The sequence below is a fragment of the Eptesicus fuscus genome, chromosome 4 (assembly GCF_027574615.1).
Source record: "Eptesicus fuscus isolate TK198812 chromosome 4, DD_ASM_mEF_20220401, whole genome shotgun sequence".
NCBI classification, from domain to species: Eukaryota; Metazoa; Chordata; class Mammalia; order Chiroptera; family Vespertilionidae; genus Eptesicus; species Eptesicus fuscus.
In genome coordinates this window covers 12,450,911-12,464,353 of record NC_072476.1, presented here as the reverse complement: position 1 = coordinate 12,464,353, position 13,443 = coordinate 12,450,911, and the positions used below count along the sequence as shown (strand labels likewise).

General features: G+C 52.5%; 1 protein-coding gene across 1 annotated transcript; it reads left to right on the top strand.

Annotated features, from left to right (window-relative positions):
* The first annotated feature begins 10,784 nt into the window (after positions 1–10,784).
* Positions 10,785–12,862, top strand: ZG16B (zymogen granule protein 16B). Its single transcript, XM_008141786.3, has 4 exons — positions 10,785–10,885; positions 10,976–11,058; positions 11,246–11,351; positions 12,502–12,862. The coding sequence occupies exons 1-4, from the start codon at positions 10,785–10,787 to the stop codon at positions 12,860–12,862; spliced, it is 651 nt and encodes a 216-aa protein (XP_008140008.2).
* The last annotated feature ends 581 nt before the right edge of the window (positions 12,863–13,443 follow it).

Genomic DNA, 13,443 nt, shown 5'->3' with positions numbered 1-13,443 from the left:
TAGCACCAGGGTACCTGGGCGCCAGGAAGACTGGAGTGGGGTATTGTGGAGGAGACACCCCCAAACACCCCACTGCTCATACTGGTGACCCCCATCACACAGATGTCAGGTGCTCCTGGTCTTAACGCGGTCCCCCAAATGCTGACCTGGGACCAGGGCTGGGGTGCAGGTAGTTTATTTGGGAGGTGATACCAAAAAGCTCTAGTGGGAAGTGGGGAAACCAAGGCAGAGAGAGAGGAACCCAATGACATTTGCCCGAAAGAAGACGTTGCTGTGTGAGCAGCTGAGGCCCAGTCCTGAGGGATCCCGCCGAGAAACCACAGGGCATGTGCCCCCCGTGGGCCCCAGGGGGACAAGGATGCTGGGTGTGGGCCCTTCCCTCCTGACCGCCATGGGATTCTGCTGATGCGCCTAAATGAAGGACGTGCGATGGGGATTTTCCTGGATTATCCGGGTGAGCCCTGCGTAAAAGTGTCCTTCAAACTGGAAGGAGTCAGAAGGGGAAGTCCGGGCGATGCGATAGGAGAGGGACACAGCCCACTATTGCTGGCTTTGAAGACGGCGAAGGGGGTACAAGCCACGGACTGAGGAGCTGGAAAAGGTGAGGTAATGGTTTCTCCAGAGTCTCCAGATGGGAAGGTTTCCGTCGGGGAGATACTTGTCAGAATTCTAGGCTACAAACTTTAAGGCAATAAACCTATGTTGTTTTAGGCCACTAAGAGAGTTACAGCAGCAAATAGAAAGGTGGCACATTATGTAAGCCTGCATGCCTGCAAGTCCAGGGTGAAAACTCAGAAAATTGAAGATTCAGAATTCAAAAACAGCGAAACCCTTCCAGTGGGACACAGAAGGAGATGCAAAAGTGAGCGTGTGGCAGGACCTGAAAGCAATCGGAAGAGGAAGTCAGCAGGCGTCAGGCTGTGACGTGGACCGGACTGGAGAAATAGAATAAACAAGAAACTGCAAGAAAAACCGTCAATCAGAAATGCGGGGAGTGAAGGCGTCAGGACTCAAGGTCCAAATGCAACAAACTCAAGGTCCAAAACGAAACAGTATGTCCTCCAGCTTCTAGCCAGGAAATGGCCAGGCTGACCCAGCCGGGCCTGGGAAAGCGAGTTCCCATCAGATCCACCAGGCACCAGGCTCCGAACCTGAGGTGGGAGTGGGAGAGGGCTGGCGGTTCAGAGCGGACTTGAGGACAGGAGAAAGGTGGAGAGAGGAAGCCCCCTAGTGGCATCCACATGTCAACGCACAACTCCCTGGTGTGTCAGAAGAGGAATTTTGAGGAGTGCAGAGGTTCCAGGCCACTGCACTCACTCCCAGCTGGCTGGAGAGGTTAAGGTTGGAGATCCTCAATGTCTGGGGAGACAGGAAGCTCCCCCCGGGGCCAGAATAAGCCCCTGGGGTTAGGGAGCAGGAAGGGCCTGGGAGGTGGGCAGCAGGACCCAGTCATGTAACCAGCCCTGTTTGCTCAGGCCCAGCCCTCAGACACACTGCTGCCCAGGAGGGGATGAGAGCCCTGCATTGATCCCTTCCTGGAGACCTGGCCTGGCCGGGAGCCTGTGGGGCCAGCGGGGGCTGGGCCCAGGAGCATCTGCGTCAACACCAGGAAGACAGATAAGCCCACCCCAGTGGCGGCATTGGGGGAGGGCACCCAAGGTATGGCTGGGGGAGAACAGGACAGCTGACTAGGCCACCCAGGGCCCAAAGGCCCATATGGGACCCAGACTAGGAGCCCCAGGCCCAATGCAGGCCTTGCCGTGGAGGTGGGGGTGAAGTGGGGGTGGGGAGTGCAATTCCCTTTTTCTGGAGCCCAGACAGACCGGGGCCTGTTGGCCTGCCCTCATGAATACCACCTCCTCATTGGGGCGACGGCCAGTCAACAAATAAATGAACCAAACCAAGAAATATTCATACCTCACCTTTCCTCCACGTTCCTAGGGAAGGCTGACTGCAAAGCTGGGCCGGACAGGGAAAGGGGAGATGACCTGGGTGGGTGGGTCCTCTGGGCCCTCTGCTGAGCAGTGTGGGGGCTGGTTCTGGCCCTACAGAGATTCCTGGGGTGCCCCCTGGACGAAGTCCTGGATGGCCTCTGAAGGTCTCATCTTCCCTGACCCTCCTGGTGGAGGAGGGTGGTTCCCCACACAGCTGGGGGCACAGGTCTCTGCCCCTGCCAGGCCGCTGTACAGTTTTGGACAGTGCTCCCTCCTGGCCCTGGGAGGAAGTCCCCACTTCAACACTGATGGGCTCCTGGGGACAGAGTCAGAATGCGAGATACCAGCAGATGCAAAGAAAATGAGGATGGTGCTGCCCTTAACCCGGCTGCCTCCCGCTCCAGGAGGAATTCCTTGGGCCCTTCTACTGTGCCCCCCTCCCTTGTAGGAACAGCGGGCAGCCAGCCATCTCTCAGTCCCTACCCCACATGGCCCTCCCTCCTTCCCTCACACCTGGTCCCCCTCAGCGTCTGCCTCTGGAGAACCTCAGAAACAAGCGAGTCCTTCCCTTTTTCCTCTAGGGCAGTGATGGGCAACCTTTTGAGCTTGGTGTGTCAAACTTCGCCAAGAAACTGAGCATAACTCGGGTAGTGTGTCACTTTGAGGAAAAAACTAACTCCAAGACTCTAGTTGCAAATGTTTCATCCTCAAGAGCAGCAAATGTTTCATCCTCGGCATGCGGCCGCGTGTCATTAGAAATGGCTACGCGTGTCAGTGCTGACACGCGTGTCATAGGTTCGTCATCACTGCTCTAGGGAGACCCTCTCTTATCTGAAGAAACAGCTCCCTCAGGCTATCAGGAGACACGGCAGATGGCCCTGTGGGCGTTATTTGGATTTAGACACGTCCCAAACTGTATAGCAGTCTTCCAAAGTGGCTGTACCAGTTTTGTGTTTCCACCAGCAATGAATGAGAGTTCAACTTAGTGTGTTTTTTAAAAATATATATTTTTTTATTGATCTCAGAGAGGAAGGGAAAGGGAGAGAGACAGAAACATCAATGATGAGAGAGAATCTGATCGGCCGCCTCCCGCACGCTCCCCCATTGGGATCAAGCCCACAACCCAGGCATGTGCCCCTACCGGGAATTGAACTGTGACCTCCTGGTTCATAGGTTGACGCTCAACCACTGAGCCATGCCGGCCGGGCTCAACTTAGTTTCTTATCTATAAAAACCTGTACCTACCCTATAGACTGTTGTGAGAATGAAATGAGTGAATACATCAAATGCTTACCCATACCTGGCATAGAGTAAGCACTAAGCTACTGCCATCATCACCATCATCTGAGCCCAGCCAGCAGGACTTTGAGAGGGAGAGAGCTCCCAACTCCTGAGGCCCCAACGTGAAAACGGAGCCAAGATGACCATCGTACTCCCCGGTCTCCAGACTGATCCTAGGGCAGCCTAACCCTCCTCTTCACGTTTGGATCCTCTTCTGCAGTGGCTCCAATGGGACGTTATTTCCAAGAGATGTTAATGGGCTTTATTTGTAAAAGGACTCGGTGACCACAGATTTTTGGGAAAGCTAAATTAGTTCCTTTGTTGCAGGACTTTTTGATGACTTTAATATGCTAAAATGCATCAGGAAACTGTAAGAGGACGTACAGTAGGCAGAATTCTGCCAACTTGGAACCTGGTTTTGGAGGCGTTTCATAAGGGACTTGTGAGATGCTGCCCCATGGTCTCTAGGGCCAGACTGGATCTTCAAGATTCCTCTGGTCCCTCCCTCTTGTAGGATCTCCTGATCAGACATCCTCCATCTTCTCAGGTGGATTCTTCCTCCCTAAAATCACATTCCTTTCTGGACATGTCCCTGCCACGTGGCTCATCCAACGGGAGGGGGCGCTGGTGAGCTGAGACATAGCTGCCCAAGAGCTCATTTCCAGGTTAGGAAATGGCACCCAATTCTCGGTCCTCATTGGCTATTTGCTCAATAAAGCAGGTATGTAAAAATGGGGGTAGCTTACGGTGACTGAATCAATGCTTATTTCCAGTCTATGTCGCCATGACCCCAGTCCCCTGCCTCCCTGTTCCCATCACCCCCATTCTCAGTCTCCAGCTGAGCAGCCTCACTCTGCAGAGTCCTTCTTCAGTGGTGTCTCCCTTTCTCTCCACCTCCAGGAGGTCTTTCCCTTTCTGAGTCTATGACCAGGTGCAAAGCTACGTATCCAGATTATCTACCTGCAAAGGAGTTTCTGTTGTGGGTTTTTTGTTGTTTTTTTTTTTTTCCTGTTAATCAAGCCTCCTTTGCAGGTGAGAAGTGGATCATGGCTTGAAGAAGAATTTGCACACACCCTGTCTTTCGCAGTCTGATCACGCTGCTGCCCTGGACAACTGTTTAAGATAATGGGAGAAATGGTTCTGTCATTTCAGAACCAGACTTCTTTGCAAAGTAAAAATAGCTGTATGATGATTATAATATTAATGCATTCTGTTTAGAAAGGAGCATAAGAAAAAACTTGAAAAATCACCAGAACCAAACTGCTAACCCTTTTGGTGTTGGGCATTTGAGTTGTTGACAAATGTCATTAAAAACGACACCTCCATGAGCCCTGGCTGGTTTGCTCTGTGGTTAGAGCATTGGCCTGTGGACTGTAAGGGTCTGATTTCCATTTCCGGGCAAAGGCATGTACCTGGTTGCAGGCTCAGCATGTGTGGGAAAATGCATCTCAGTTTTCAAAAGAGTACTTTGTTTTTGTAAAATTGGTACAGTGTTATTAAAAAACTAGAGACCCAGTGCACAAAATTCATGCACAGATAGGGTCCCTAGGCCTGGCTGGTGATCAGGGCCGATCGGGGCCTCCCTTCCTCCGGCTGCTGGCTGCCAGCTGGGGCCTTCCTTTGTTCTGTGCCGCCCCCTGATGGTCAGTGCACGTCATAGTGAGCAATCGAACTCCCAGTCTCCCAGAGGAACTCCCAGGGGACACTTTGCATATTAGCTTTTTATATATATAGATTGAAGCAATTCAGAAAAAGAATAGAGAAAAATGTCTGAAATCCTATCTGGAAATAACGATAGTTTTGTTTGAACGTTGTTCCAGAAATCTGTTTGGAAAGACAGATTCAAGGACAGGCAGATGGAAGGATGGCTGGGGTGTGGGGTCAGGACGGAGGCTTGGACCCACATGCTTGTTTCTCTAAGACACCTCCAAACTCTAGGAAACAACAAGGAGATATTTATAAAGGGGATAATTCTCTAAGCATGCTGGGCCTATGGATGTGGTGGAGCTTCCCAAAGAAGGGGGGCAGATTGGGGTGGGGGCCTCAGTGGAGCTGGTGGTGGGGGTTCTGAGGACTTCAGCGAGTATACAGCCTGTTTCTTAAGCCCTCCAGGTTATAGATTTGTTACAGCAGCACAAGCTAATACACAAGGTAAAAAATCCACGTGCCAGGGCGGCCTTGGGGAATCGGAACCTGGACCTCTTCAGCTTGATACTTGGATAGTTTCATTTTATTTTCAATGCTTACACTAATGGAATTTTAATTACATAAACGATTAGGCAAAATGTGTGGTTGGGTGTCCTGGTTTTCCAAGAAAATTATTTAATTTCTCTGGGGAAAAGTGCAGATAAATTCTTAGTTTATTGCTCTGCAACCAACAAAGAATTTGAATGAGTGAGTAAACGAGTCAGGGAGCATTGAGAGGTTCAGAAATGCAAAGCTGAATTGCCCCCCTTAGGGTGGGCCTTCCAGCTTGGCAGCAGCCACTCAAGGGCAAGCTACAAAGACCACAAAATGCCCAACCAGCATGGCTCAGTGGTTGAGCATCCCACCTATGAACCAGGAGGTCATGGTTCCATTCCCTGTCAGGATACATGCACCGGTTGCAGGCTCAATCCCCAGTAGGGGGTGTGCAGGAGGCAGCCAATCAATGATTCTCTCTCATCATTGATGTTTCTATCTCTCTCTCCCTTTCCCTTCCTCTCTGAAATCAATAAAAATATATTTTCTTAAAAACCCCACACAAACAAACAAAAAGAAAGACCATAAAAATCATTTCCTTTCCCCTCACCAGCAGGCTCTTTCCTCTGATTCCTGGGTCCCCAGAGATCAGATGAGGTCACATGGAGGATCCAGCTTTGTCAGGGCCAGCCTGACAGGTGAACCGGACTGAGGTAGGGAGGTGGGAATTAAGAAAAGAAAGGCATGAAAGCTGGATCGGGAGGACTGCAAGCCATTGACAGACTGCAGCAGCTTTATTAACTGTGCAATGCCTTTTTTTAAAAATAATATATTTCTTTATTGATTTCAGAGAGGAAGGGAGAGGGAGAGAGAGATAGAAACATCAATGATGGGAGAGAATCATTGATTGGCTGCCTCCTGCACGCCCCCTATTGGGGATGGAGCCCACAACCCAGGCACGTGCCCTTGGCCGGAATCGAACCCAGGACCCTTCAGTCCGCAGGCGGATGCTCTATCCACTGAGCCAAACCAGCTAGGGCAACTGTGCAATGCCTTTTATACACAAACACTGACTGGGAGGTCAGTTAAGAGGAACATACTCTCTGTTCCTCCTAATCTCTAAGGGAAATTAAGCAGGAAGCCAAATTCCCAGTACAGCAAATCTCAGTAAATAGTTACAGACTTCTGGTAAGCCATGAATGGTCGCTCTCATTCTGCTGACAATTGGAAATCGCCATCCAAACAAGTCAGGGAACACTGTGTGGGTAGGGGACTGAATCTTATCAGTCCCTTCGGGTGCAAGGACTCTGTCAGCTTACACCCGGTCTCCAACACAGCTTCCCTACCTTTGCCCAGGCCAGGCCAGGCTTACCCCTGAAACTGAAGATCCAAGCCAAGGGCAGTTGGGGGCTCCCTGCTTAGGGGAGCAGGCAGGCTGGACCAGCTGAGAGGATAGGGGATGGAGGCCCTCTTGTCTGTTGTGTCTCATGATGTCCAAGCTCCACACCTAGACGGCAGGGAAACCAGGGCAGCCAGCCCTGACCCATCCCTCAACAAACAAGGCAGCCAGGCCAGGGCCTGCTCTGTGGGAGAAGGCCCCATTGTTCCGGGCTCCTGACAGAGTGAGTTCTGGGGCACGCCCACGGAGGTGATTATGGCCTTGTAAATGCCCAGTAAATCCCCTCGGGGGGAGCCCTGATCCCAAGGGACAAAGGGCCTTGTGTCGAGTCTTCCTCAGCCTCAGGGCCAGCTCTGGGCCAAGGTGGAAGAGGGGGTGGGTCTCCTCCAGGATTGGGGCCTCCTACACAGGTGTGCACAAGTGTCGGCAGGTGTGTGGGAGGCATGAGTAAGCTTCTATGCATAGGGTTAGTGGGCAAGTGTGTGTGTTTAGGGCACATCCGTGTGTGAGCGCATGTGTGTGCATGTGCATCTGTTATAACTCATGGCTCCATGAACATACACCTCATGTGTACTTTCGGGCAACTTGTGCCATCCCTCTTTGTTCAGGCCAGAAACTGTCCCTTCCTTCAACTCCCACCCCAGGTAGTGTTTCCTGGAGTCTGGGCCCAGACAGACCCTCCTCTGGGCTCCAAACCCTGCCAGCCTGGAGCTGGGAAGAAGGCACCTAAATTGGCAGCAAAACGCCCAAAAGTTCCCTCAGGCTGGGCTGGGGCTGGAACACAAGGCTCTTTGTGCAGCCTCCTGGCTCCCGCCACCCAGAGCTGTGCTTGTGAGGCCCTGGGCCTCTTCTGCCTCCTTCTGGCAGGAGGTTCCTGGGACCTGGGGGGAGGGCCGGGACGCCAGCTCAGGGCCAGAGGGAAAGGTGCAGTTTTCAAGACAGAGCGCCTCTCTGCTCTGGTCTCCCCAAAAGGGTGGTTGTTAAATGAAACCCTTCTACAGCCCCCCAAGCCCCGTGTGGCCAGTACCATGGACGGGGCTGTGGCTGTTCCAGAGTAGGGAAACAGGGCTCACCAGAGTTCTGCTGACTTTATGGGTGAAGGGCCATGTTTAGGTTTTCTAAGTCTTTTTTTTTTTTTTAATTGGTTTCAAAAAGGAAGGGAGAGGGAGAGAGAGATAGAAACATCAATGATGAGAATCATTGATTGGCTGCCTCCTGCATGCCCCCTACTGGGGATCGAGCCTCCAACCCAGGCATGGGCCCTGACTGGCAATCTAACCTGGGACCTCCTGGTTCATAGGTCAGAGCTCAACCACTGAGCCACGCCAGCCAGGCATCTTTTTTTCTTCTTCTTTTTTTAGCAGCTTAAAACAATACACATTTATTACCTCGCCGTTTCTGTGATGTCCAGCAAGGGTGAGTGGGGCCTTCTGCTTAACATCTCACATGGCTGAAGCCAAGGTGTCTCAGGTCAGGTCGGGAAGAACCCACTTCCATGTTCATTCATGTTGTCAGCAGAATTCAGTTTCTTGCAGTTGTAGAACCCCTACCCCTGCCCCCCGGCCCTGCTCATCTTCAAAGCCAGTAATAGCGCATGGAGTCCTTCTCCTGTCTCAAGTCTCTCTGACTTCCCCTTCGGCCGCATCTCTCTAGGTTTTCTACGTCTTAAAGTCTCTGTCACCAGGATTCAGCTCTGCCTGTAAAGGGCAGCAGCCCCAGACTGCACGCAAATTAGTGGGTGGGGCTGAATGCTGATAACGCTTCATTGATGGGTGATGGCACTGGAATTTCATGGAATGTTCATGTGTCAAAAAATGCTATTCTTGCCAAAACTGGTTTGGCTCTGTGGATAGAGCATCGGTCTGCGGACTGAAAGGTCCCAGGTTCGATTCCAGTCAAGGGCATGTACATTGGTTGCGGGCACATCCCCGGTAGGGGGCGTGCAGGAGGCAGCTGGTCGATGTTTCTCCCTCATTGATGTTTCTAGCTTTCTATCCCTCTCCCTTCCTCTCTGTAAAAAATCAATAAAATATATATTAAAATATATATATATATTTTTAAAAATGCTATTCTTTTGAATTATTTTCTAACCATTTAAACATTCGAAAAGTGTTCTTAGCTCACAGGCTGTGGAGAAACAGGAAGAGGGCCAGGTCTGGCTGCAGGCTGTAGTAGCTGACCCGGGCCTGGGAACCTAGGTAATAAAGTTGCCAGCGAAACAGGGCCTCCACGCCACCTCTCAGTCCTCACAGCACTGCCATCCCAATGAAACCAGAGTGTTCAGTTCCTGGCGAGCCAGCACTCCCAGACCAGGTCTGTCTGTGCCCACACGAGGCCATTCTCTTTTCCTGTGTAGCCAAATGGGGGCATTCGAAACCCTCGAGTCTCCACTGGCCTGTGTCCCTGGGCAATGTGTCGGAGCAGCAGGAGTGTTCTATTCCTTCTTCACGTTGTGTGCTATTTCCCTGCACAGATGGCACAACCATTTAGTTAATGGGTTTGCCTCTAGATGTGTAAGTCCGCTGTTTCGAATCTGTGATTTCAAAGGATGCTGCAAAGCAAAACCTTGTACCCCTGCCTGCATGGCGTAAGTCTTTGGTGTTCAGGCTCTTAGCTGGAGAAGCATCTTGTTGAATTGTCACAGCATCCTGTGAGTCAGTTCTGCTGTTATCCACACATATCAGATGAATCAAGGCACACAGAGGTGATGTACACTCCCCAAACCCCATGACTAGTCAGTACAAAAGACGGGATTTGGACATGATCTGGCTCCAGCACCCATGCCCACAATTAGCCCCTATCTTTTTTTTTTTGTAAAGATTTTTTTATTGATTTTGAGAGAGAGTGAGAGAAACATTGATTTGAGAGGGAAACATCTATCGGCTGTCTCTTGTATGCCCCCCGCAGGGATTAAGCCCGCAACCTGGGCCTGTGCCCCGATGAGGAATCAAACTGGCAAACCTTCGGCTGCACGGGGCAATGCCCAACCAACTGAGCCACACTGGCCAGGGTATCAGCCTCTATCTTGATGACTATGACCCTATGGCTCTTCCAAAAGGTTGGGGAGGCCCTGTGGACAGCCCTAGTTCCAGCCTTCACACACAGCCTAGACTTGCTGCACCATCAGGGTCCCCAGAACCCTGGGAAGGACCCTATTACCTCCAGTTAAAGTCTGACCCCTTGGCGTGGCCCCAGGCCCTCTCGGAAGGGCTGGCCAGGAGGTTCACCTCTTCCCAATCCGCTGTGCCTCCTGTCATGTCACCTTTGCTGCTGGTCACCCCACACCCCATTAAGCTACTCCCAGACCTGGCTCAGAGAAAAGATCACAGACACCTTCCAAGAGACAGACCCTGGGCGGCCAACACCTCGCACCAGACACACAGAACTTGATTGTCCTCTCTGGCTCTAGGAGAGGGGAGCTTGGCCTGGACTCCTGAAAGCCCAAGGGACCATGGGCTCTGCCCAGACCTGAATGAGCTCCTCAATCCAATTGTGCACAAGGCAGGAGCCCTGGACCCCACGAACCATCTGTAGACATCCCACCTATGGCCCCTCATGGGGTTGAAACCTGTCTGGCCAACCTGGAAAGGGCTGTCAGCAAACTCCCCACACCTCTGAAGTCAGGGTCTAGTTCAGGTGCTCAGAGGTGACAGCAAAATCCATGTTCCGGTCCCGTTTTGTTTGCGTGACAGCAAAATCCATGTCCCGGTCCCGTTTTGTTGGCGTGACAGCAAAATCCATGTCCCGGTCCCGTTTTGTTGGCGTGACAGCAAAATCCATGTCCCGGTCCCGTTTTGTTGGCGTGACAGCAAAATCCATGTTCCAGTCCCGTTTTGTTTGCGTGACAGCAAAATCCATGTTCCGGTCCTGTTTTGTTTGCGTAGGCTCTGGGGCCAAGACAACAAACACAGCACGTCCATCCGGGAGCCTCTCCCAGGAAGAGCCCCCACCGATCTGTCTTCAGGGTGTCCCCTGCTCCTTCCTTCTGGATGGGGGCCCACAAGGCCTGGGGTATAAAAGGCCCGGTGGAGGGTGCCCAGGTGCGAGACTCCCCAGTGCCAGGATTGGGTGACAAGACTTTCCTGGCCAGGTAAGGCGGTGCTCCCCTCCCATGGATGGGGCCAACAGGGTCAGGCAGGGCCCTTCTCTGAGCGTCTGGTGGCCTGTCCCTTCTTTCCAGGAGCCTTGGGACTCAGGAGCCAGAAACCATGCTGCTGTGGCTGACCCTCACCATCCTGTGGAGCACCACCTGCTGGGCAGATCGTAAGTCTGGCTGGGTCTGCCTCCCTCCAGCCCACGCCCCTGGGTCTGGGCTCAGCCCTGGACTAACTCTAGTCTCAGGACCGGCCCATCTGCCCGGAGGGGCTTCATCCAGTTCTGCAAAAAGATAACCGATACGTTACTGTGTCATTTTCTCTCTCTCCCTCACCTGGTTCTTTCGTCCATCTAGAGATGTATGGGAATGGAAGAGGCACGTATTTCAGTTCCTCTCCAGACAATACAAATGATATATCTGGGATCCGGGTGTCTCTAAGTCCAATAGGCATAATTAGGAGGTGAGTAGGGGCAGGGCACAAAGTCCTATCTCTGTCCCAATGCATGCCACAGTCTTGGGAACTTGGGGAGGGGGGCTTGGCGCCTCTTCTCCCACATCTTCGCTGGGCTCCTGATGACTCCTTGAGGCCAGTCTTGGAGTCATGCAGCCGCCAGCCATCACCTTTCGGTTTGTCCCTTTTCCTCAGCCACCTCCTCTCCTGCACACCAGTCCCGCTCCTTTCTGTCTCCGCCTGCAAGTGCAGACACTGCTTCTTGGGTTGGTCTAAAAAAGGGATAAATAATGCTTCTCCCTACTTGCTCCTTTCAACCCAAACTCAACTCAACCAAAAACAGCCTTTCAGTCTGAGAATGCCTGATGGGAAAATCAGGAGGGGAGGTTAGGGTCAAAGAGGAAGGAAGTGAGGGTCAGAGTGGACCACTGCATGAACACAATTCGCCAGATCCCGTAGAGGCAGAAAGCCCAGGCCCATTCCCCTAATGTTAGGGTGTGTCCTTGCTTGAAGCCTGGGGGAAATCTTTGCTCTACACTTAAGAGGTCCCGGGGACCTGGGAGAGAGAATGGAGGAGAGCAGCTGGTAGCAAAGGGGACAGAGTATGGGGCCAGGAGCAGTGGAGGAGGAGGCTCCTGGGTAGGCATCAAGGTGTGAAGAAGGACACAGATAAATTCAGATGAGCAAAGCTAGTGGGATTCCCCCAGGTGGGTGTGAGAAGTCACTCACTTCTCAGGCCTGCAACCTGATCTATTTGGAGTGATTTGGGCTCAGAAAACCCAAGCTTGGCTGGGGAACAGCTCCCAGCTCTGAGCAAGGTTGACAGCTGGCGCCGCCTGAGGGTCATGGTGACCTGGCATTTAGCAGAGCTCTCCTTGCGGATGATCTCAGTGCCTCTCCCAACACTCACCCCCACGCTGCAGATGCAGACGCTCAGGCCCGGAAGGCTGGGCAACAAGCCCAGACCACAGAGCCCGAAGGCAGCAGAGCAGCATGTCTGTCTCAGGGTCCCCAAGCCATGTGCTCAGGGACCTCTGTCGCAGTGACGGGGCTGTTCTCCTTGCTGGTGGCTGCGGGGAGGGGTGGGTGAGGGATAGAGGACCTGGGGGTGATGAGTCAGCCTGAATCCAGAGTGTTCAAAGCTCTCCCTTTCTTCCAGTATCCAGCTGAGATATGGATCCAACTGGAGCGAAACATATGGCGTCTCAGGTGGGCATGCCGAGGAATTCCTCCTGTGGCCAGATGAGTACATTATAGGGCTGGTCGGCTCATACAGGGTCTACCTCCGCTACCTGGTTGTATATACCAACATGGGGCGCTGGGCCGCATTCGGGAAGGAAAGTGGCTACAGCTTCACCGCCTACCCGGGCGAGCCCGGCAAGGTGCTCACAGGACTCTTCGGCCAGACCCAGCTCCTTGGCATCACAGGCATCGGTTTTAAATGGGATTATCCTCTAGCAGAGCCGAGCTCTGCACCACCAAGCACAACCCAGAATAATGAAACGCCAAGTAAAAAATGATACAGCAAGGTCGCGGCTTGGCCCCGGTCAGGGCACGTACAAGAATCAGCCAATGAATGCATAAATAAGCAGAACAACAAAGCTCTCTCTCTCTCTCTCAAATTAATTAATAAACATTTTTTTTTAAAGAGCAACTAAATAATGTCACAAAAAATGAGTACTCCCGGGTCCCCAGGGATGGGGGCATGGGTCACCCTGTTGAGGCCGTTGGACTGGTGGCAGCCCTGGGATAGCCAAGTCGGGGTGCTGAATCAGAATCCCCCAAATAAAGCTCCTGCTGCAGGAACAGTGTGTCCAGGTGCGGTCCTTGGGTCTGGTGTACAGCCAAAGCCCTCTGAGCTTGTGGGGAATCTGGGCTCCGGGTTAGAGCTCAGTGAACGGAGCTGCAGGATGAGACAGGAGGCGATTCCCCTGAGGAGGCAGGACCGACTCTGGGCTGATTCCACAATTTGTGAGGATTCTGGGCTCTGACGATGCCTCCCAGCCCTGCTCGCCATTCCAAGCCCAGCCAGCGGGCCCAGGCTCAGTTCACTTCTCTGAGTGTACGTGGCCTCAGGAAAGCCACTCATTCATTCACTCAC

Excerpts from the sequence above, each read along its gene's own strand:
- ZG16B (XM_008141786.3), top strand. The coding sequence starts at position 10,785 with ATGGGGGCCCACAAGGCCTGGGGTATAAAAGGCCCGGTGGAGGGTGCC. Across the intron at positions 11,059-11,245 it reads CACCACCTGCTGGGCAGATC|AGATGTATGGGAATGGAAGA; the intron begins GTAAGTCTGGCT and ends TCGTCCATCTAG. Across the intron at positions 11,352-12,501 it reads CCAATAGGCATAATTAGGAG|TATCCAGCTGAGATATGGAT; the intron begins GTGAGTAGGGGC and ends CCTTTCTTCCAG.